Genomic DNA, 25182 nt, shown 5'->3' on the forward strand with positions numbered 1-25182 from the left:
CAAAGAAAACAAGCCAGTTAAGAAACATCTGACCCCTAGCTAAAGACAGTATAACCCCAATTATCTCTGCTCAGTAACTTCAAGGTTAAAGTTCCAACCCAGTCATAACAATAAGATAAATGGAGAAAACCACAATTAGAAGTATAGAAAACAAGAGTTCTTAGATTAGCACAACTTTTAATACAGCACAATACAGGCCTTTTGGCCCACTATGTTGTGCTGCCCTTCAAACCTAAGACTATCTAACCCCTTCCTCGCACATATCCCTCTAACTTAAATTCCTCCATATGCTTATCTAACAATCTCTTGAACTTGTCCAATGTATCAGCTGCCACCACCACCCCAGGCAGCACATTCCATGCACCAACCACTCTCTGGGTGAAAAACCTCCCTCTGACATCTCCCTTGAACCTCCCACCCAATACCTTAAAGCCATGTCCTCTTGTTTTGAGCATTGGTGCCCTGGGAAAGACGCACTGGCTGTCCACTCTATCTATTCCTCTCAATATCTTGTATACCTCTATCATGTCTCCCCTCATCCTCCTTCTTTCCAATGAGTAAAGCCCTAGCTCCTTTAGTCTCTCCTCATAATCCATACTCTGTAATCCAGGCAGCATCCTGGTAAATCTCCTATGCACCTTTTCCAACGCCTCCACATCCTTCCTATATTGAGGCAACCAGAACTGGACACAGTACTCTAAGTACTGCTTCGCAGCTCTTAAACTCGATTCCCCCGACTTATGAAAGCAAGCATCCCATAAGCTTTCTTAACTACCCTATCCACCTGCGAGGCACCTTTCAGTGATCTGTGCATATGAACCCCCAGATCCTTCTGCTCCTCTACACTGCCCAGAATCCTGCCATTTACCTTGTACTCCGCCTTGGAGTTTGTCCTTCCAAAGTGTACCACCTCACACTTCTCTGGATTGAACTCCATCTGCCACTTGTCAGCCCAGCTCTGCATCCTATCAATATCCCTCCGCGAGCTTCAACAGCCCTCCACAACACCACCAATCTTTGTGTCATCTGCAAACTTGCTAATGCAGCCGTCCACCCCCTCGTCTAAGTCATTAATAAATATCACAAAAAGTAGAGGTCCCAGAACTGATCCCTGTGGGACACTACTAGTCACGGTCCTCCAATCCGAATGCACTCCTTCCACCACAACCCTCTGCTTTCTACAGGCAAGCCAATTTTGAATCCACATGGCCAAGCTTCCCCGGGTCCCTTGGCCTCTGACCTTAAGAAGCCTACCATGTGGAACCTTGTCAAATGCCTTACTAAAATCCATGTAGACCACATCCACTGCACTACTCTCACCAATCTTCCTGGTCACCTCCTCAAAGAACCCTATCAGGCTTGTGAGGCAAGATCTTCCCTTCACAAAGCCATGCTGGCTGTCCCTAATCAGTCCATGCTTCTCCAAATGCTCATAGATCCTATCTCTTAGAATCCTTTCCAATGGCTTACCCACCACAGACATAAGGCTCACCGGTCTGTAATTCCTTGGACTATCCCTACTACCTTTTTTGAATAAGGGGACAACATTCGCCACCCTCCAATCCTCTGGTACCATCCCCGTTGACAACGAGGACTCAAAGATCCTAACCAACGGTTCAGCAATCTCCTCCCTTGTCTCACAAAGCAGCCTGGGGAATATTCCGTCAGGCCCCGGGGACTTATCTGTCCTAATATTTTCTAGCAACTCCAACACATCCTCTCTCTTAACATCGACATGCTCTAGAACGTTACCCTCACCTACACTGTTCTCAGCATCATCAAGACCCCTCTCCTTGGTGAATACTGAAGAGGAGTATTCATTGAGAACCTCCCCCACTTCCACAGCTTCCAGGCACATCCTCCCACCCTTGTCTTTAATCGGACCTACCTTTACTCTAGCCATCCTTCTGCTCTTTACATACGAGAAAAAAAGCCTTGGGATTCTCCTTAACCCTACTCGCCAAAGCCTTTTCATGTCCTCTTCTCGCTCTCCTCAGCCCCTTCTCAAGCTTCTTCCTTGCTACTCTATATTCCTCACGAGCCCTGTCTGATCCTTGCTGCTTACACCTTATGTATGCTGCTGCCTTCTTCCTAACTAGTTGTTCCACCTCTCTCGTCACCCATGGTTCCTTCACCCTACCATTCCTTCTCTGCCTCACCGGGACAAATTTATCCCCAACATCCTGCAAAAGATTCCTGAACGTCGACCACATCTCCACAGTACACTTCCCTTCAAAAATGTTGTCCCAATTTACACTCCCAAGTTCTCGCCTTTTATAGCCTCATAATTCACCTTCCCCAATTAAATATCTTCCCGTCCTCTTTGGTCCTATCCCTGTCCATGACAATGCTAAAGGTTATGGAGCAATAGTCACTGTCCCCCAAATGCTCACCCACCGATAGATCTGTCACCTGACCCAGTTCATTACCTAAAACTAGATCTAATATGGCATTCCCTCTAGTCGGCCTGTCAACATACTGTGTCAGGAATCCGTCCTGTACACAATTAACAAACTGCGCCCCATCTAAACCTTTGGCACTAAGTAGGTGCCAATCAATATTTGGATAGTTGAAGTCTCCCATTGTAATAACCCTGTTATTTTCACATCTCTCCAAAAACTGCCTCCCAATCTGCTCCTCAGTATTCCTACTGCTACTGCAGGGCCTATAGAATACTCCCAGGAGGGTAACTGCCCCTTTCTTGTTCCTAACTTCCACCCATATTGATTCTAGAGAGGATCCTTCTACGTTATCTACCTTTTCTGCAGCCTGAACAGTGTCCCTGACCAGTATCGCCACCCCTCCTCCTCTTCTCCTCGCCCCCCCCCCCCACCCAATCCCTTTTAAAACACTGAAAACCAGGAATATTCATTATCCATTCCTGCCCTGGTGTCAGCCATGTCTCTATAATAGCCACAATATCATAGTCCCATGTACTTATCCAAGCTCTCAGTTCATCTCCCTTATTCCTGATGCTTCTCGCATTCAAGTAAATGCACTTTAGCCCATCCACCTTACTACTTTTGTAGCCTGTACTCTGCTTCTCCTTTACATGTTACTTTTTTCTTATTTCAAAATGTAGTAAAAAAAATTCAAAAAAAGGAGATAAACAAAGAAACCACAGTTACAAATGTAAAATAAACAAGTGTTCTTAGTTCAACACAGCTTTTAAATGTTGCTTTTTTCTTATTTCAAACTATTAAAAAAACGACTTAAAAGAACAGAATAAAAAAGAATCAAAAAACATAATCATCCCAAGTATTAGTAAGTGATTACTAGAAAAAAAAACAGAAGAAAAAAAATAGAAAACAAAGTGTTCATAACGAGGAATATGAAATCATTCAGTAGGAGTTTCCAGAAAAATCTAGGCTTCTTCTGACGATCGAAACCATTTTTGCGAGCCATTTTTAAGTATGATACTGAGTCTTGCCGGGAATCGAAGTGACGGCTTATACCCTTTCTGATATAGATCCGACATAACCTTTTTAAATTTAACCCGTTCCTTCATAACCTCTGGTGAGTAATCTTCAATGATTCTAATTTGACAATCTTGGTAATTAATCATTCCTCTACGACGTGCCTCCCGAATTAGAAGCTCTTTAATTTGAAAGTCGTGGAGAGAGATGATAATTGATCTGGGTTTAACTTGTGTAGGAGGTTTGAGAAAAGGTATTCTGTGTGCTCGATCAATCTTGGGCGAAGGTTCTAGAATAGAAAACTTTGCAAAGAATTTCATAGGCTGATTACCTTCAGTCTTTTCTGGTAATCCTAGAATTTGAAGATTGGATCTTCTGCTCCTGTTTTCTAAGTCAGTAATCTTCAGCTTTAATCTTTCGTTGTCTTTGGCTTGCTTTTTACAAAGGTTCTGTAAGTCATCAATTTTCTCATCCAAAACCGAAAGAGGCTTCGTTCACTTCAATTTGTCCTTCATGATCTTCCAGGCTTCTTTGAAAAGAATCGAATTTGGCATTAAGTTGTTGAAGCTGCTTGAAAATAGCTTCCAGAGTTTCAGGAGGAACATCTTCCTTAGTGGTTTTCATAGCCTTAGCACCCCTTGATAAGATAAAGTCATGTTTAAATTTACTACAGAGGGTGAAAAGGAAGGATTTCAAATCGGGTTGAAAAGGTTAGATATAGTAAGAACAGCAAATAGCTGTTATTCCATCAACAGCCAGCAGAGACTCTCTCACATTTCAGAAGTATCTTGATGAGCACTTGAATGGCCACAGGATAGCAGGCAACAGACCAAGTGCTGGTAAGTGGGATTAGGATAGGTCAGCAGAGTCATCATGGGCTGAAGAATTTTGGATGTTAAAAGCAAGGAATAGTGCAGCAAAATGGTGCTGAGCTTGATCAGCCATGATCTTAATGAACAATGAGGGCCCAAATGGATTAATCCTCCTATTTCTTACATTCTTGTCTCACTGAGACTATCCTGTTAAAGGACCTGGAAGATGTAGAAATGTCTGTACTGCGTTGTTTTGGACTGGAGTACTCAAGTGGAGTCAAACTAATTTGACTGGGTAAATGGTGAGAAAGGAAGGGTTTAAGGAAGATCAACTGTTGTCTTTTGAGCTGCCACAGGTGAACTGGATGAACGGTTCCACTACCTGTTCTCTCCCCTGGACACAAACAGCTTGAACCACTGAGCAACTCGTTCCTGACTGGTTTTCTGATCATGTGATTGTGGCGATCCTCAACCTGACAGATGAGGGGCACTCAGTCGTTTTCCCAGGACTGGGGAATCAAGAACTAGAGGGCATAGGTTTAAGGTGAAAGGGGAGAGATTTAATAGGAACCTGATGGGCAACTTTTTCACCCAGAGGGTGGTTGTATATGGAATGAGCTGCCAGAGGAAGTAGTTGAGGCAGGTACATTAACAACATTTAAAAGGTACTTGGACAAGTACATGGATAGGAAAGGTTTAGAGGGATATGGGCTGAATGTGGGCAAGTGGGACTAACTTAGATGGGAATCTTGGTCAGCATAAACCAATTGGGCCAAAGGGCCTGTTTCCATGCCGTGTGACTCTAAATGTGATGCCCACTCTGGTTTTATTAAACACTCAGTCAGCGCTGTCTTTGACTTTGAAGATCTACTGCTGTATTTTGTATACCATGGCCATCCCAATGCAATGATAAATGGTCTGAGAATATCCTGGTTACTAGGAGAAAGCACAGAAAGAACCAGTACTCAGGACCAGTGACTCAGGAGAGAGAAAATGTTTAAACACTGGCAACAAAATAGTCTTCCAAGCTCAAGAGAATCACTTGTTTTTGTGGGACATTCTGCTTTGGTTATTACAATGTGCTGTAGGTTCCTGCTTTAACCTTCCTTTCCATTGTAGGCCAAGGACAGAACCCTGCTCGCCAGGCTAGTGTTGGTGCAGGAATCCCCTATCAGGTGCCGGCATGGAGCTGTCAGATGGTGTGCGGTTCCGGACTGAAGGCAGTGTGTCTGGCTGCACAGGCCATCCTGACCGGGAGCTCCGACATTTTGGTCGCTGGAGGCATGGAGAGCATGAGCAAGGTATGAGCATCCTTACCTCTGGAGAGAATGAAGACTGGTGAACATTAACTCCACATGTCACTGGAATCGGCCGCCTGTGCTGCTCCTCTGGAGTGTCCGGGGTCGGCAGTGGTGAGCTATGCTCCCAGTCTTTGGCAGATGCTGATACACTATGTGGTCTGTGGGATCCTCAGTCATATAAACCAGTTTCCTTATGAAGCAGGGTGATGTGATGGGACCATTTTGGGGAGTGGGAGGACCCTGGCGCTGGGGATTGAGGGAGGGTTGGTGTCAACAGTGAGTGTAATAATTGACCTGCCTAAATTATTTTTTTGAAGGCTGTTGAGAGAAATACCTACCCCTGGGATGTAACAGCTGAAGTTGGTGTTTCAGTTACAGTAAGGTACCACTTTGTAGGTGGGTGTCTACAGCTGGAACTTCTGGGGTCCAGGGCAGGGAGGAAAAATAGGCAGAGGGTCAGGTGGTGAACACAGACCAAGAGCACTGAAGGGCTGCAGTCAGTCAGCACACGGTCCGGCTGCCTGGGGTCACAGGGTCACTGCCCAGTGCTGGTTCATGGGGTCACTGCCCAGGGTGCTGAGGTCACTGCTAGGTGCTGGGATCATGAGGTCACTGGAGTCACATAGTCACTGCCCAGGGTTACTGCCCAGTGCTGGGGTCACGGGATCAATGCCAGGGGTCATGAGGTTACTGCCCGGTGCTGGGTCACTGCCCTTTCACCAAGTGTGTGTCACAAACTTCTGTACAAGACGGACCTGTGCCGGTGTGGGTGTAAAAGCTGCTGCACTTTTGTTCACCAGGCTCCACATGTGGTGCAGATGAGAGCTGGACACAAAATGGGCAACGTGCCCCTTCACGATAGCATTCTGTGTGACGGGCTGACGGATGCTTTTCACAGTTACCACATGGGAATGACAGGTAAATCCGCCACCACTTCCTGTAGTAGTCAGTGCAGACTGTCATTGCTGCTTCAGACACAAACAGGACTTTACCACCATGTGAGTGACTCAGGGCGTGATCAGGGAAAAACGAGAGGAATTTAATCCTTTAAGAAGTTGATCTCTCTCACTGCTCAATCCCACTTGAGGAATTTGACTGGATAATCCAGGCCAGAATTCAGTGCAGCTTTAAGGGAATGTAAGGGAAGCTCCCTTCAGAGCTTTCACATTCATTCTGTAGTGTGACAACCGGAACCTCACACAGTATTCCAGCTATGACTTAATCAAAAGTTGTACCATAACCTCTCTACTCTTATACTCCCTGCTCCAGTGAATGAGGCAAGTATCTGATGTGCCGCCTTTACCACCTTATCTACCTGTGCTGCCACCTTCTATTATTCTTTGACTTTTATGCCAAGGTCCTTCTGTTCCTCTATTTCCTGGGGACCTATCATCCCTGCGTATCCCTCACCCTTATTAGACCTCCCAAATTGTATCACCTCACACTTATCAGGATTAAATTCCATCTGCTAATGCTTTACCCATTTTAATAACTGATCAATATCTTCCTGAGACCATTCTCCTCACTATTAAAAACACTATGATGCTGGAGAAACTCAGCAGGCCAGGCGGCATCTGTGGAGAATCGTTTTTCTACCTCCCCTTTTCTCTCCTTACCTTGGACCCATCCCCTGGTGGATCTGCTCTCCCCTCCACCCCTGCACCTGCCTTTCATTATCTCTTACCTGCATCTACCTATCACCACCTTGTCTCCACCCAGCCTCCCCTCTTTTGTCCACATATCACTGCTCTGCTTTTCCCTCCTGACCCAAAATGTTGACTGTCTGCCTTTCTCCACGGATGCTGTCTGGCCTGCTGAGTTCCTTCAGCATCATAATGTTTTTCATCTAGATTCTGGCATCTGCAGTCCTTTGTTTCTCTCCTCACTATTAACATTGCCACCAATTTTTGTATCATCTGCAATCTTACTAATCATTCCCTTCTATGTTCATATCCAATCATAAATGTATATGACAAAGAGTAAGGACTCTCAGCACCAATCCCAGTGGCACACCACTGGTCACAGACTTCTGATCACAAAAACAACCCTCCACCATCACCTCCTGCCTCCAATTACCAAATCAATTTTGGATCCAGTTTGCCAACTTGCCTTGGATCCCATGGGCTCTAACCCTTTGGCCCTAATTTCCTTTTTAAATACTCCCTATACTTTCTAAACTCCTAAAGGGCCTCCCCAGTTTTCAGTTCCCAATGCCTGTTGTATGCTTCCATTTCTTTCTTTATCCAGCCCTTGATATCACTCAACATCCAACAGGCACATGATGTCAGCAAGTAACGCGCGGGCAGTTTAAAAATAAAACTTCGGTGGTTTCGTTGGTTTTGTTTCGGCAGGCTTCGGGACTTTGGAACAGCTAAGTTCTTTTTTATATAATTCTCATCGGGGATAGTGGGGCAGGACTGCGCAGGCGCGTCGGAGCGGGCAGCGGAATGAGAGGGAGCAGTGTGGTTGGGCTTTGGCTCAAGGGGCTTAGGCGTAAAGGGGCGAGGAAAGGTAGGTGACTTGAGGAAAGGAAGTAGTATGAGTGCGGTTTCCTGCACTCAGTGTCAGATGTGGGAGTTCCTGGAGTCTCCTGCCTCCGGGAAGGCTACATCTGCACCTGGTGTGTCGAGCTGCAGCTCCTAAGGGACCGTGTTAGGGAACTGGAGATGCAGCTCGATGACCTGTGTCTGGTCAGGGAGAATGAGGAGGTGATAGACAGGAGTTTATAGGCAGGTGGTCACACTGGGGCCATGGGAGTCAAGCAAGTGGATCACATTCAGAAGGGGGAAGGGGAGTCAGGTACTAGAGAGTACCCCTGTGGCTGTACCCCTTGACAATAAGTACTCCTGCTTGAGTGCTGTTGGGGGAGACAGCCTACCTGGGGGAAGCAACAGTGGCAGTGTCTCTGGCACAGAGCCCAGCCCTTTGGCTCAGATGGGTAGGGAAGGAGAGAGGAGGGTAGTAGTGATAGGGGACTCTATAGCTAGGTGGGCAGACAGGCGATTCTGTGGACGCAGGAAAGAAACTTGGAAGATAGTTTGCCTCCCAGGTGCCAGGGTCCGGGATGTTTCAGATCACGTCCAAGATATCCTGCAGAGGGAGGGAGAACAACCAGAGGTCGTGGTACATATTGGTACCAACAACATAGGTAGGAAAAGGGATGAGGTCCTGAAAAAGACTATAGGGAGTTAGGAAGGAAGTTGAGAAGCAGGACCTCAAAGGTAGTAATTTCAGGATTACTGCCGGTGCCACGCGACAGTGAGTATAGGAATAGAATGAGGTGGAGGTTAAATGCGTGGCTGAGGGATTGGAGTAAGGGGCAGGGATTCAGATTTCTGGATCACTGGAGCCTCTTTTGGGGCAGGTATGACTTGAATCCCAGGGGGACGAATATCCTGGTGGGGAGGTTTGCTAAGGCCACTGGGGGGAGTTTAAACTAGAATTGTTGGGGAGTGGTATCCGAACTGGAGAGACTGGGGAAGAGGTGTTTGGCTCTCAAATAGAGAAAGCTAGTAGTAGGTACAAGAGGGAGGATAGGCAGGTGACAGAAGGGACGTGCCCAGACCAGTTTGAGATGTGTCTATTTTAACGCAAGGAGTATTGTGAACAAGGTGGATGAGCTTAGAGCTTGGATCAATACTTGGAGATATGATGTGGTGGCCATCACAGAGACTTGGATGGTTCAGGGACTGGAATGGTTACTTCAAGTGCCAGGTTTTAGATGTTTCAGAAAGGACAGGGAAAGAGGCAAAAGAGGTGGGGGAGTGGCATTGTTGATCAGAGATAGTGTCACAGCTGCAGAAAAGGTGGCTGTCATGGAGGGACTGTCTACATAGTCTCTGTGGATGGAGATTAGGAACAGCAAGGGGTCAATAACTTTACTGGGTGTTTATTATAGGCCACCGAATAGTAACAGGGATATTGAGGAGCAGATAGGGAAGCAGATCCTAGAAAGGTATGAGAATAACAGAGTTGTTGTGACGGGAGATTTTAATTTCCCAAACATCGATTGGCATCTCAGTACAGTGAGGGGTTTAGATGGGATGGAGTTTAAGTGTGTTCAGAAGGATTCTTGACACAATATGTAGATCAGCCTACAAGAGGAGAGGCTGTGCTTGATTTGGTATTGGGAAATAAACCTGGTCAGGTGTCAGATCTCTCAGTGGGAGAGCATTTTGGAGATAGTGATCATAATTCTATCTCCTTCATTGGAGAGAGATAGGAACAGACAGACTAGAAAGGTGTTTACTTGGAGTAAAGGGAATTATGAGGCTCTCAGGCAGGAAATTGGAAGCTTAAATTGGGAACAGATGTTCTCAGGGAAAAGTACGGAAGAAATGTGGCAAATATTCAGGGGATATTTGGGTGGAGTTCTGCGTAGGCATGTTCCAATGAGACAGAGTCATGAGAGGATTCAGGAACCGTGGTGTACAAAGGCTATAATAAATCCATTCAAAAGGAAAAGAAAAGCTTACAAAAGGTACAGAGCAGTTAGAGATCTGGAAGAGTATAAGGATAACAGAAAGGAGATTAGGAGAGCCAGAAGGGGACATGAGAAGGCCTTGGTGGGCAGGATTAAGGAAAACCCCAAGACATTCTACAGGTATGTGAAGAGCAAGAGGATAAGATGTGAAAGAATAGGGCCTATCAAGTGCAGTAGTGGGAAAGTGTGTATGGATCCGGAAGAAATAGCGGAGGTACTTAATGAATACTTTACATCAGCATTCACTACGGAAAAAGATTTGGGTGATTGTAGTGAGGACTTGCAGCAGGCTGAAAAGCTTGAGCGTGTAGACATTAGGAAAGAGGAGGTGCTGGAACTTTTGGAAAGCATCAAGTTGGATAAATCACCAGGACTGGATGAGATGTACCCAAGGCTGCTGTGGGAGGTGAGGGAGGAGATTGCAGAGCCTCTGACGATGATCTTTGCATCATCGATGGAGACGGGAGAGGTTCCGGAAGATTGGAGGGTTGCGGATGTGGTTCCCTTATTCAAGAAAGGGAGTAGAGATAGCCCTGGCAATTATAGACCAGTGAGTCTTACCTCAGTGGTTGGTAAACTGATGGAGAAGATCCTGAGAGGCAGGATTTATGAACATTTGGAGAGGTATAATATGATTAGGAATAGTCAGCATGACTTTGTCAAGGGCAGGTCCTGCCTTATGAGCCTGATTGAATTTTTTGAGGATGTGACTAAACACATCGATGAAGGGAGAGTAGTAGATGTATATGGATTTCAACAAGGCATTTGATAAGGTACCCCATGCAAGGCTTATTGAGAAAGTAAGAAGACATGGGATCCAAGGGGACATTGCAATGTGGATCCAGAACTGGCTGGCCCACAGAAGGCAAAGAGTGGTTGTTGAGGGGTTGTATTCTGGATGGACGTCGGTGACCAGTGGTGTACCTCAGGGATCTGTACCGGGACCCTTGCTCTTTGTGATTTTTATAAACGACCTGGATGAGGAAGTGGAGGGGTGGGTTAGTAAGTTTGTGGATGACACAAAGGTTGGAGGTGTTGTGGATAGTATGGAGGGCTGTCAGAGGTTGCAGCGGGACATAGATAGGATGCAAAGTTGGGCTGAGAAGTGGCAGATGCAGTTCAACCCAGATAAGTGTGAAGTAGTTCATTTGGGTAGGTCAAATATGATGGCAGAGTACAGTATTAATGGTAGGACTCTTGGCAGTGTGGAGGATCAGAGGGATCTTGGGGTCCAAGTCCATAGGACGCTCAAAGCAGCTGCACAGGTTGACTCTGCTTAAGAAGGCATATGGTGTATTGTCCTTCATCAATCGGGGAATTGAATTTAGGAGCCAAGAGGTATTGTTGCAGCTATATAGGTCCCTGGTCAGACCCCACGGAGTATTGTGCTCATTTCTGGTTGCCTCACTACAGGAAGGACGTGGAAGCCATAGAAAGGGTGCAGAGGAGATTTGAGGACGCTGCCTGGATTGCAGAGCATGCCTTATGAAAACAGGTTGAGTGAACTCGGCCTTTTCTCTTTGGAGCGACAGAGGATGAGAGGTGACCTGATAGAGGTGTATAAGATGATGAGTGGCATTGATCAGGTAGATAGTCAGAGGCTTTTCCCCAGGGCTGAAATGGTTGCCACAAGAGGACATAGGTTTAAGGTGCTGGGGAGTAGGTATAGAGGAGATGTAAGGGGTAAGTTTTTTTACTCAGAGTGGTGAGTGCATGGAATGGTCTAACAGCAACGGTGGTGGAAACTGATAGGATAGAGTCTTTTAAGAGACTGTTGGATAGGTACATGGAGCTGAGTAAAATAGAGGGCTATGGGTAAGCCTTGTAATTTCTAAGGTAGGGACATGTTCAACACAGGTTTGTGGGCCGAAGGGCCTGAATTGTGTTGTAGGTTTTCTATGTTCTATCCAGGGTTCCTTGGCTTGCTGTCGTTTCCTTTCACCCTTATAGAATACCTTTACCCTGAGCTCTTACTATTTCACAGTTAAGTGCTTCCCAGTGGTCGGATGTAGTCTCCCCTGCAAGTAGCTGCACCGAATCTGCATTGCAGGGTCTTATATTGAAATCGGCCTTTCCCAAATCCAGGACTTCAATTTCCAAACCATCCTCATTCCTCTTCATTACAACCTTGAAATTGACTGAATTGTGGTCACTCTCCAACACGCTCTCCCATTGACACTCCAAACACTACATTTTCTAAGTTTAGGTCCAGTACTGATCCTTCCCTTGTCAGACTATCAACATACTCACTCCAAAAGCTCTCCTGGATCCATCTTAAAAAGCCCACCCCCTCTGAGCCTTTCACAATCAGGTGATCCCAGTTAATCTCACCAATACCTCTTACACTTCTCTGTGATTTATCTACTTATCTGTTCCTCTATCTCTTGCTGGCTGTAGGGAGTATTGTTGGGCACTCCCAGCAAAGTGATTGCCCCTTCTTTGTTCCTAAGTTCTACCCTTGTGCCTCACCCGAAGAGCTTTGCCGCAGTGATGGACTCCTTAATCAGTGTTGCAACGTGACTCCTCCTCAACAACCCTCCTGCATTGCTGAAGATTCCACACCTTGGAATGTTGAGCTGCCAGTCCTGTACCTGTTTCAACCAGATCTCAGTAATGGCAACACTATTCCCATGTCCTGATCAATGTTTTGCCTTACCAGTCAGACCTCTTAAATAAATGCAGCATCCACTTGCATCCCTCCCATGTGCCTCATCACACCCAGACCAGCTCTCTCTGTAGGAACAACTTAGTTTCTCATCAATATCTGCCCTGTTCTGCATTTCCCTGCTAAATCAGTTTAATCTTTCCCCAACTGCACGAGCAAACCTTGCTGCAAGAACGTTGGACCCACTCTGCTCCAGGTGCAACCTGCCCAGTTCCCAGTGATCCAGAAGTCTAAAGTCCTCCCTCCTATACCATCCCTTACCACATATTCCCCTCGCCCATCCTCCTGTTCCAATACTCATAGCATGTGCATTGGAAGTAATCCAGAACTCTTTAATTTTTGAGCCAGCTCTCAATATTCTTTTTGCAGGACCTCATCCCTTAGTTTTAACCTATGTCACTAATACCACAACCTCTGGCTTTTCACCCTCTAGAATGTTCTGCAGCCACTCTGAGACATCCCTGAACCTGGCACCAGGGAGGCAACACACCACAGAAATACCTGTTGGCTCCTCATACCGTCGAGTCCACTATCACAAGAGCTCCCTTGGTCTTTCTCTTCCTCTCCTGTGCAGCAGAGCCATTCGTGGTATCACAAACTTGGCTGTTGCTGCTTTCGCCCGAGAAGCCATTCTCCCATTCCCCATCGGAAGAGCGGGATATCTGTCTGAGAGGGGGGCGGCCACAGTGAACTCCTGCACTAACTGTCTGCGGCTCCTGACCTGTGCAGAGGTCACCCATCACCTTTCTGCCTGTGTTGCCAATAACTGTGCAGTGACCAGCTCACTAAACATGCTCTCCATGACATACTCAGCTTCATGGATGCCCCATATCAAATTCATCTGTAACTCCAGCTGCGCCTTACAACCAGTCAGGAGCTGCAGCTGGACACACTTCCTGCACACATTGTCAATAGGGTCACTGGAAGAGTCCCTGATCTTCCACATAGAGCAGGAGGAGCATACTGCAGGACTGAGTTTACCTGCCATGGATAACCTTCAATTGCCTTTGTACTCTACCAGGCGGCATGGTAGTGTAGCGGTTAGCGTGACGCTATTACAGCGCCAGCGGTCGGGGTTCGATTCCCGTCGCTGTCTGTAAGGAGTTTGTACGTTCTCCCGTGTCTGCGTGGGTTTCCTCCGGGTGCTCCAGTTTCCTCCCACATTGCAAAGACGTATGGGTAGGTTAATTTGGGTTTAAAATGGGCGGCGCGGACTCGTTGGGCCAGAAGGGCCTGTTACCACGCTGTAAATAAAACTAAAAAAAAATATACTACGGGCCTAATTCCTCTCTGAGCACAACCAACTACAATCTGAAGACCCTACCTTTACTTTGATAATTAAAGCAGGAAAGAAAGGTTTCCACCTGTTGCTACTCACCAAAGACCTTTCCCTCACCAGAAACTCCTCACTAGAGACCCTCCTCACCAGAGACCCACATCACAAAGACCCTCCTCCACGAAGCCCACTCCCTTTCCGAAGCCTGCCCCCTAGACTTCTGCGATCCACTGAGCAGAAGTGTCTTCCTTTGTGCTGGGTGATTTGGTCACTGGAGGTTTGTCACATCAGAACTGAATTCCCAGATGAGAGAAGGCCTGTGGGTGATAGTCTGATCTTCACAGGTAACTGAATCAGCTGCCTGAGGTCCAGCCACTCACCTAGTCCCCTTCTGACATAGAACATAGGACAGTACAGCACAGGAACAGGTCCTTTGGCCCACAGTGTTGTACTGATCTAATTGAACTCAGACAGCTAATCCCTTCTGCCTGCATATGGTCTATTCTCTGCACATTCATGTGCCTATCTAAGGGCCTCTTAAATGCCTCCTTTATATTTGCCTTCACCACCACCACCGCTGGCAGCACATTCCAGGCACCCACCACTCTGTGTGTAGTAAAAAAAAACTTGCCCCACACATCTCATCGAACATAGAACACTACATCACAGTACAGGCCCTTCGGCCCACAATGTTGCGCTGACGTTTTATCCTGCTCTAAGATCTATCTAACCTTTCCCTCCCACATGGCCCCCTATTTTTCTATCATTCATGTGTCTATCTAAGAGTCTCTTAAATGTCCCTAATGTATCTGCCTCCACAACCTCTGCCGGCATTGCGTTCCACGCACCCACCACTCTGTGTAAAACAAAAAACACTTAGCCCTGGCATCCCCCTTATACCTTCCTCCAATCACCTTAAAATCATATCCCCTTGTGTTAGCCATTGTTGCCCTGGGAAAAAGTCTGACTGTCCACTCAATCTATGCCTCTTATCTTGTACACCTCTATCAAGTCACCTCTCATCCTCCTTCTCTCCAAAGAGAAAGCCCTAGCTCGCTCAACCTATCCTCTCCTTTGAACTTACCACCGCTCATCTTAAATGCATGCCCTTTAATATTAGACATTTCAACCCTGGGAAAAAGATACAGCCTGTCTGCTCTGTGTCTCTTATAAACTTCTGTCAGGTCTCCCCTTAATCTCTGCTGTTCCAGAGAAAACAACCCAAGTTTATCCAACTCTCCTTATAGCACATGCCCTCTTATCCAAGCAGCATCCTGGTAAACCTCTTCTGCACCCTCTCCAAAGCCTCCACATCCTTCCTATAATGGGGTGACCAGAATTGAATGCAATACTCCAGATGCAGCCTAACTAGAGTCTTGTAAAGCTGCAACATAACTTACTGACTCTTGAACTCAATGCCTTGACTAATAAAGACAAGCATGCCATACACCTTCTTTACTACCAGTAACAGTTAGTACCAGATTGAGTAACTTTTTGTTTGATAGTGTTTATTACATTGTTCTTCTTTCATTCCTCAGCTGAGAACGTGGCCAAGTTGTGGAGTGTGAGCCGGGAAGCCCAGGACAGATTTGCTCTGCAGTCTCAGGAGAGGACTGAAATGGCACAAAAAGCAGGATTTTTTGTGAAAGAAATTGTTCCCATCTCTGTGCCATCCAGAAAAGGTACTGACTCAGTCCATTGTGTAGTGGCTACAATCTCCACCACTGATCAAGGGCCAGCTGTGGGCTTCAGAGAGGGAGCTAGACTGCTGCAGAGTTGCCCTCTGTCTCCACATAATTCCGAGCCCATCAGGGACCTGGCTTATTGCCTGTGAGTAATGTTCAGGTAGCTGGGACTTTTCCAGTCCTGACACACTTTGAGTTGCAGGAAGCAGAAATTTTGGCTGAGCCTTATCCTGGCTCAGAAGGACTAAAGCCGGTATGCCAGGATGTGGCTTAATGCTCAGAGCAGCATGTAACAGCCGCTCTTTGCAGGACTTCTCTCTCCAGACTATGCCTGTACACAGTGAGATCAGGTGCACGCAGACTCCGTATAGACATTACAGTGAGAGCAGCAAACCTGTTCAGTCAACACTGATTGTTGCTGCATTACTGTGGAAAACATTATGAAGTTCAGGATAGTGATCAGATCATAAGTATTATTCCTGTTGAATGAAAACCCCAAGTGTAATTTGAATGCACCAGCTCTTGGTGTTTTAAACATCAAAACTACATTTATAAAGATTGTTTGTGTGATTAAACTAATAATATTAAGTAAACTAAGGATTATTTATGCAATTATAAAATCAAAACCACATTTCAACCTCTATTAAACATCACATAGAAGATCTTTCATTAATAAAGGGAGTTTCTCCCTCTGGTCCCTGGCATAAAGCTCCGTTTTCTGTCGCCATCTTCAGTCCCCTTCCATAGAGTCATGGAGTAATACAGCATGGAAACAGGCTTTATGGCCCAACTGGTCCATGCTGACCACGGCATCCTCCCTGCTAGTGCCAGTTGCCCGTGTTTGGCCTATAATCCTCCATGTACCTGTCTAAATGCCGCTTAAATATTGCAATTGTACCTGCCTTGACCACTTCCTCTGGCAGCTCATTCCAGGTACTCACGACCCTTTCTGTAAAGAAGTTACCTCTCAGGTCTCTTTTAAATCTCTCCCCTCTTGTATCTGTGCCCTCTGGTTATGGACTCCCCAACCCTGGAGAAAACACTATGACCATCCACCTTATCCATACCCCTCATGATTTTATAATTATGATTTTATGTGAAGTCACCCCTCATTCTCCAATGCTTCAAGGAATAAAAATCCAGCATGGCCAACCTTGCCTATAACTCTTGCCCTTCAGTCCAGGCAGCATCCTCGTAAATCTCTTTTGCACTCTCTCCAGCTTGACAATCATAGAATAGAACAGCACAATACAGGCCCTTCGGCCCATAATGTTGTGCTGACCTTTAAACTCACCTAATACTATCTTAACCCCCCCCCCCCCCCCCACCCAAACAATGTCTTTCCTATAACAGGGTGACCAAAACTGTACACAATACCCCAAGTGCAGCTTCACCAGCAACTTATATAACTGCAACATAATGTCCCCACTCCTAAACTCGATGCTGTGACTGATGAAGGCCAGCGTGCCCAACCCCTTTTTCACCACCCTGTCTACTTGTGCAGCCGCTTTCAGCAAACTGTGCACTTCTACTCCCAGGTCCCTCTGTTCCACAACACTCATCAGTGCCCTGCCGTTCACTAAATAAGCCTGGTTTAACTGTCCAAGATGCATCACCTCACACTTATTTGAAATCCATTTGCCATTCCTCAGCCCATCTCCCTAACTGATCAAAATCTCTTTGCAATTCATTGTAACCTGCTTCACTTACCAACAAGACCCCCTAATTTAGTATCATCAGCAAACTTGCTAATCGTGCCATGTACTTTCATACCCAAATCAGTCACACAAATAGTGAATAACAGAGGTCCCAACATTGACCCCTGGGGCACCCCACTAGTCACAGGCCTCCAGCTGGAGCTGTGAACTGTGTACAGACTTGTTAACAGGTTATTCTCCTGGATAAAACCCACAGCTAAATATGATCTATACCAACTTAGGGTTGTAACAGCAAGACTCTGACACAAATGTACATTTCCTTCATTTTGTCCTGGATACTTGTTGAAGTTGTTGTGACCAGTGCTGTTCTGAGTTTTCAGTATTGTCTTTGCTCTGTCTTCAGGCTGCATTGAGGTGGTGGATGATGAATTCCCCCGTCACGGGAGCAGCTATGAAGCCATGTCAGCTCTCAAGCCGTACTTTTTAACTGATGGGACTGGCAGTGTCACTGCTGGTAATGCATCCGGTGAGTGAGCACCTTTCCCTTCCCACCCTCTCCAGTAGAGTGCCTGTCCCCCAAGAGACTGGAGTGATGCTATTGGTACCTGTTCCTGTACTCCAGGTATAAACGATGGGGCTGCAGCTGTGATTCTGATGAAGAAATCAAAGGCCCTTGAGAGAAGTCTGACACCTTTGGCACGCATCGTATCCTGGGCACAAGCTGGTTTGGATCCTTCTGTTATGGGAACAGGCCCGATCCCAGCCATAAGGAAAGCGGTAAGACAAATTTTCAGGAAGTTGGAGATTGGGTTAATGTAGGAAGGTGACGCTGAGGTAAAAGATCATAAAGTAAAAAATCGTATGGAACCATAGAACAATACAGCACAATACAGGCCCTTCAGCCCACCATGTTGTGCCGACCTCTAAACCACGCCTAAGACTATCTAGAATGGAGGAACAGGCTGGAGGAGTCAAATGGTCTTCTGCTCCTGTTGTAGGAAAGATGCCATTGAGCTGGAAAGAGTGTAGAGGAGATTTAGGAAGATGTTGCCAGGAGTCGAAGGACTGAATTATAGAGAGGTTGAGCAGGTTGGGACTTTATTCATCAGAATGTAGGAGAATGAGGGGTGATCTTAGAGATGTATAAAATCATGAGGGGCATAGATAGAATGCACAGTCTTCTTCCAGCGTTGGAGAATCAAGAACTAGAGGACAAAGGTTTAAGGTAAGAGGGGAACCTGAGGGGTAACATTTTCACCCAGAGTGCAATGAGCTGCCAGAGGAAATGGTTGAGGCAGGCACGTTAGTGACATTTAAAAGACACTTGGACAGGTACATGGATAGAAAAGGTTTAGATGGATACAGGCCAAACACAGGCAAGTTGGGTTGAAGGGCCTGTTTCTATGCTGTATGACTCTATAACCTCCTCATGGACTGTTCACAGCCCTGGGGCAAGCATGAAGAGGTTGTCACATCCTGCTGCTCTTCAAAATCGGAAAGCAGAGAACTATGAATTCTGAATACTGTCAACCATCATCTTCAGACTGCAATTGTTTATTTCACCATCACCCTGACTCAGTCATTGATGCACACGGTACATTTACCGTGTAGAAGTTCAAATTATGGGCATGCCATCATTCTTTCTTTGTTTTTCTGTGTTTAACTATATTGCTGCAGGAATGTGGGTGTTCAATGGAACAACAGGTCAGAATCTGTGCATTGGACCATATGGGACAAACCTTACAGCCTAGCACCTTTGAGCTGTGTTGGGAAGTGTCTGAGGGCTCCTTATATCACTGACAATTCAGAATAGATCCTTCCTGTGCCCACAGTGCAAGATCAAGTTGCCATTAAATGAAAATATAAGGAAAACCTGCAGATGCTGGAAACCTGAAATAAAAACAAAATGCTGGTAACGCTTCTGATAACTCCAGTTTTATCCAAGTCTGTGGATGTGAAGTACCTGGGGACTTGTTACTGCACTAACATTGGTGCAACTTATAGGAACATCAGTAAATGACCAGCATTCATTGTGAGACAGTCCTTCACTTCTGCTCGCTTCTGGCATATTCTATCTTAGCCATCCTGGACTCTGACAAATTCCTTCACCGCATGGAGAGGAGAGGTTTAGAGGGCTATGGGCCGAGCGAGGGCAGACGGGAACAGCTTGCTGGGCAACACAGTTGGCATGGACGAGTTGGGCCAAAGAGCCTGTTTCCATGCTGTATGACTCTATGACACCAATCTTTTAATCACTTCTCCTAAAACCATTTCTCCTTCAGTCAGTCAGTTTTTGTCTGATTATGTTTCTGGGAAGTGTCTAGGTATATTTTCCCATATTATAAGGGGGCTATACAAATTTTTTAAAAAATTATTTGTTAAATGTATTGAAAATGCTTTGGTATTTTAATTTTGTGGTGTAATGAATTGGAAGTCATGTAATTGGTGGCTTGGGATACCCGTCAGGAAAAACTTAGTCACAGATTCAGTCTCTGAGATTTGGCTTAAATAAGGTTCATCCACAGCGAGAATTTCTCATCAATAAAGTTGGATCTTGACTGCCGGAGGCTTTGGACATTTGCTGAAGTAATCTTTTAGAAAGACAGCACAGAACAACCTGTAGATTCAATTAATATCAGTATTAAAATCAGCATCAGCTTTATTGTCACTGACCTAGATGATGTGATATTTGTTTTGCAGCAGCAGTACAGTGCAAAGACACAAAATACTATAAAATTATAAAAGTAAATAAATAGTCCAAAAAAAAAAGGAATAACGAGGCAGTGTTCATGGGACCATTCAGAAGTCTGACGGCGGAGGGGAAGAAGCTGTTTCTAAATCATTGAGTGTGAGTCTTCAGGTTTCTGTACTCCCGAGTCTGCCAGGTCTTAAGATCGCTAGTTCACTTGAAAAGGTTGCAACAATGTTACTGCAGTCTCTGGGTGTAGACTTCAGCTGTAATAATTCCAAACAGGGGTATTTGTTGATTGCTTCGGGAGCTGCACGCAAGTCTCCTCTCTCTGGGGACATTTTTTCTTCCAGAACTACCAGTCCGAGATGCTAAATATTGACATCAGTCTGGATTCCAAGTTGAAAGCTCGAAGAGATAAATTTCTATTCAGTTGTTCTCACCCAGTTACTGGTCACAGACTGTCTTAATAAAAATCAGTTTCTGTAGCTCCACGTGTTTGCAAATACATGATTCCCCTTGTTTAGTTTCTTACCTCTGATCTGTCCTCCTGATTTGATGCCTTTGCAATGCCACCAACTTGCTCAGTGCTGTCGTCAGACAGCTTTGCAGAAGGAAGTAAACAGGCTTGGTGTGGGAGAATAAATGTGCTACTGTGGGGAAAGCTCACCACCCAGAATCCGTACCCACAAGTAGTACCCACATTTCCTTGTGGCTGTTGCACCCATGATGATGAATTCACAAGTCTTCAAGGCATTTTGCAAGAGTTATTTTAGCAGAGAGTGTTTTCAGCACTCAGATGAAGACAGTTTATGTAAAATCATTGGGTTCCATTTGGTAAACTTGCTAACATTTTTAAACAATTCACCAGGTGGAGAAGGCCGAGTGGAAGCTGGATATGGTTGACCTATTTGAAATTAATGAAGCTTTTGCAGCACAGTCGATCGCTGTTGTTAAGGAGTTGGGTTTGAACCCAGACAAGGTGAGTCATTGATACAAAAAACCTCTCAGAAGTGTGAGATGCTCATGGGAAAGGTGGGTAAAACAAGGAGATCTGATGAGGTAATGAAGAAAATTAATAATCTTCAAGAGCTGCAAGGGAACAAAGGGAGATATTGGAGATAACTGTCCACTCCCACCTCTCTGTTACCAGGACTGGAGGGCTTGATTTATGAGGAGAGACTGGATAGGCTGTGGATTTTGTTCTCTGGAATGAAGGAGGCTGAGAGGTGAACTGATAGTGCTTTATAAAATCATGAGGGACATAGATGAGATAAATAGTCACAGCCTTTTTCCCAGGGTAGGGGAGTCTAAAACTAGAGGGTATAGATTTAAGGTTGAGAGGGGAAGGATTTAAAGGGGACCTGAGGGACAACCTTTTCACACAAAGGGTGGTGGGTATATAGAACGGGCTGCCAGAGGAAGTGGTAAAGGTGTGTCCAATTACAATATTTAAAAAACATTTTGACAGGTACATGAATAGGAAAGGTTTGGAGGGATATGGATCAAATGCAGACTAGCTCAGGTAGGCACCTTGGTCGGCATGGACATGTTAGGCTGAAGGGCCTTTTTCTATTCTGTAGAACTCTATAACATTGCCAAATTCTATATTGGTGGTCTGACATCTTGCTACAGAAAATGAAAATCAAAAAACAGCAGATGCTGGAAATCTGAAATAACAGTGAATGGTTCTTTAAACACTCAGAGGGGAAAGAAACAGAGTTAATATTTCATATTGAAGACCCTTCACTGAAACTGAGAGAGAGAAAATGTTAATTTAAGGTTTGCACAGAGGGTGGGGAGGGATGGATAGGACAAAGGGAATATCTCTCATGGGATGAGGCCAGGGTTATCGTGGCGATAAACTATTGATGAAGCCACTGAGTTGATGGGTTAAAGTGGGAAGTTAGAGAGAGAGAGGAAACATGCAGGCGATGGCCAGCACAGAGTGCTGCCTCACAGCTGCCGAGACCCGGGTTCCATCCTGACCTCAGGTGCTGTCTGCGTGGAGTTTGCACGTTCTCCCTGTGACTAATTGGGTTTACCCTGGGTGCTCTGGTTAACTCCCACATCCCAAAGGTGTAGATTAACTGGCTGCTGTAGATTGCTCCCAGTGATAGGGGAATCAGGGAGGTGAAGGTCATGTGACAGAATAGGTTACAGGGAAATAATTACAGGAATGGGATTGTTCTAAAGCTGACACAGATGATGGACTAAATGGCCTCCTGTGTCATAAAGAATATGAAGAATGCCTGTCAGATTCCAGTTGTGAACTGGTATCACAGTGGGATGACTTAGAGCAGACATGGCCAGGTCAGATACAGACAGTGAAGGCTGGTTACCTGGACCTGCTGAATTCGGTATCAAGGCCCGAAGGCGGCAACATGCAAAAATGGAAGATGAGGACCTCAAGTCCTGTTGTAACAATGCAGGAGGTCACAGACAGAGGTGGGAGTGGGATGGGGAATTAGTGATAGGCAATGGGAAGCTCAGGGTGACCCCTGTGGTCCTCCAGAAAGCAATCACCCAGTCTATTTGGGTTCTTCAATGTAGAGGAGACCACGTTGCAGTACACTAGATTGGAAGAAATGCAAGTGAAGGACAGTCCCCTGGAAGGACAGTTTGTGTCCCTGGATGGTGAGAAGGGAAGAGGTGAAAGGACAGGTGTTGCATTTCCTGCGGTTGCAGGGGAGAGTGCTGTAAGATGGGAAGTGGTGGATGGGATGGAAGAGCAGAGGAAGGCATCACCAGGGGAGTGGTCTCTACAGAATGCTGAAAGGAGATGAGGTATCTGATGGTGGGATCTTGTTGGAGCTGGTTGAAATTGTGAAGGGTGATTTGTTGAATGTGGAAGCTGGTGTGGTGGAAGTAAGGATCTGGGAACTGTCCTTACTTCCACCACAGAGAAGAGGTGCAGGAAGCAGCAGAAAACAATCATCAATTTACCAGAAAGCATGTTGAGGCTGGGGCCGGAGTTGGACTGAAACAAAGCTGTTTGGTGTATTCTACAAAGGCAGGCACAGCTGAGGCCCATGTGAGTTCCCATCGCAACACCCTTCATTTTGCGAGAGCGCATGGAGCTGAAGGAAATGTTCTAGTTTGTCCTGGTAAACAAGGGGAACTGGCTGGGCCTTTGTTCAGGAACTGGAAGGTCCTCACGCCATCCTGTTTCTCTCTCCACAGATGCTGCCTGACCTGCTGAGAGTTTCCAGCATTTTGTTTTTATTTTATATTATTGCAGAGGATTATCAATCTCAGAAATTCACTGCCATTCAGCCGGGAGCCAGTCTATGTGAAAGTTAAAGTCCCCCTTTGCCTGTACTCAGTGCTCTTCTAAAGACTTCATTCTGCCAATGAACAGGCAGGGAATAGAAGGATGTAGACCATGTGCAGGCAGCTGGGATTGGTTAGGTTGTATTCAAGGTTTGGCACAAACGTGGGTTGAAGAGCCTGTTCCTGTGCTGTACTGTTCTAAGTTCTTTGTTCCTCTCTCTGCAGGTGAACATCCAGGGTGGTGCCATCGCCTTAGGCCACCCCCTGGGAATGTCTGGCTGCCGTATCCTGGTCACACTACTGCACGCACTGGAGCGAACAGGAGGAACTCGTGGGGTGGCTGCTCTGTGCATCGGTGGTGGTATGGGAATAGCCATGTGTGTTGAAAGACAATGAATCCAGCAGGAGGCTCAGCTGCAGAGACCCAGGTTTGGTGGAGGGCACAGTGATTTCACACAGCGGACTGATTTCAAGCTGCATTCCAGTCACTGACCATGCTCAATGACACATTGGTCCAGAGTACCCTGCAGAGCTAATGGCAGGTTCACAATCATGCCTTTGTTTGGGGAAAAGGTACCTCTTGGTAAGGAAGAGGTGCAAACAGAAGGTCACAGAGTCACACAGCTCAGAAACAGGCCTTTCAGCCCACCTTGTCCATGCCAACCATCTACACCAATCCCACTTAGTCTGTACCCTTCTCTGCTATGGCGATTCAAGTGCTTGTCCAGATACTTATGAAATGTTGTGAGAGTCCCTGTCTCCACCACCCCTTCAGGCAGTGAGCCTTCCTCTGGGCCAAAAGGTTCTTCAGGTCCCCTCTAAACCTCTTACTCGTCACCTTAAACCAGTGCCCTCTGGACTTCCACAGTGGGAAACGTTTTTCACTATCCACGCGATCTATGCTACTCATCGTTTTGTAAAGCTCCAGCTTCCCTCTCAGTCTCCTCTGCTCCAAGGAAAGCAAACCCAGTCTCTCATCATAACCCAAACATTCCATCCCAGGCAACATCCTGGTGAATCTCCTCTGCACCCTCTCCAGAGTAATCATAGCCTTCCTGTAGTGCACAGTATTCTAATGTTTATTATAAAGTTGTGCCGAGACTCTCACCACGTAGAGTCATAGTCATGCAGCAAGGAAACAGGTCCTTCAGCCCAACTGGTCCATGCTGACCAAGATGCCCATCTAAACTAGTCCCATTTGGCCCATATCCCTCTAAACTTTTCCATCTATCTGTCCAAGTACCTGCCTCAACCACTTCCTCTGGCAGCTTATTCCATATACTGACCACACTCTAGGTGAAAAAGTTGCCCCTCAGGTTCCTATTATATCTCTCCCCTCTCACCTTAAACTTATGCTCTCTAGTTCTGATTCCCTAACCCTGGGAAAAAAGACTATGCACATTGACCCTATCTATGCCCCTCATGATTTTATGTACCTCATAAAAGATCACCTCCCATTCCCCTACATTCCATTGAATAAAGTCCCAGCCTTCACAACCTCTCTCTATACACTCAGTTCCTCAAGTCCTGGCACATCCTTGTAAATCTCTGCACTCTTTCCCAGCTTCATGGCATCTTTCCTATAGCAGGGTGACCAAAACGGAACACAATTCCAAATGTGGCTTCATGACATCTTGTACAACTGCAACATAACGTCCCAACTTCTATACTCAGTGCCCTGACTGAGCATGCCAAAAGCCTTCTTCACCACCCTGTCTCCCTGTGACGCCACTTTCAGGAAACAATATACTTGTACTCTTTGGTCCCTCTTTTCAACAACATTCCCCAGGGCCCTACCATTCACTGTGAAAGTCCTACCCTCATGTCTTCCCAAAATGCAACACCTCGCACTTATCCAAATTAACTCCATTTGCCATTCCTCAGCCCACTTACCCAGCTGATCAAGATCCCTCTAATTCCTGAT

At 46.0% G+C, this 25182-nt stretch overlaps 1 protein-coding gene across 2 annotated transcripts in view; it reads left to right on the forward strand.

Annotated features, from left to right (window-relative positions):
- Positions 1-24782, forward strand: part of acat2 (acetyl-CoA acetyltransferase 2) — a 43182-nt gene extending 18400 nt beyond the window's left edge. For both annotated transcript variants that reach the window (XM_052011394.1, XM_052011396.1), the window contains 7 exons: positions 5348-5529; positions 6330-6447; positions 15492-15635; positions 17700-17822; positions 17919-18073; positions 20857-20967; positions 23484-24782. In XM_052011394.1, coding sequence (XP_051867354.1) covers positions 5348-5529; positions 6330-6447; positions 15492-15635; positions 17700-17822; positions 17919-18073; positions 20857-20967; positions 23484-23654 — 1004 coding nt within the window. In that variant the 3' untranslated portion in view covers positions 23655-24782. The remainder of the gene's footprint in view (positions 1-5347; positions 5530-6329; positions 6448-15491; positions 15636-17699; positions 17823-17918; positions 18074-20856; positions 20968-23483) is intronic.
- The last annotated feature ends 400 nt before the right edge of the window (positions 24783-25182 follow it).

This window comes from Pristis pectinata, chromosome 3 (assembly GCF_009764475.1).
Source record: "Pristis pectinata isolate sPriPec2 chromosome 3, sPriPec2.1.pri, whole genome shotgun sequence".
Classification (NCBI taxonomy): domain Eukaryota; kingdom Metazoa; phylum Chordata; class Chondrichthyes; order Rhinopristiformes; family Pristidae; genus Pristis; species Pristis pectinata.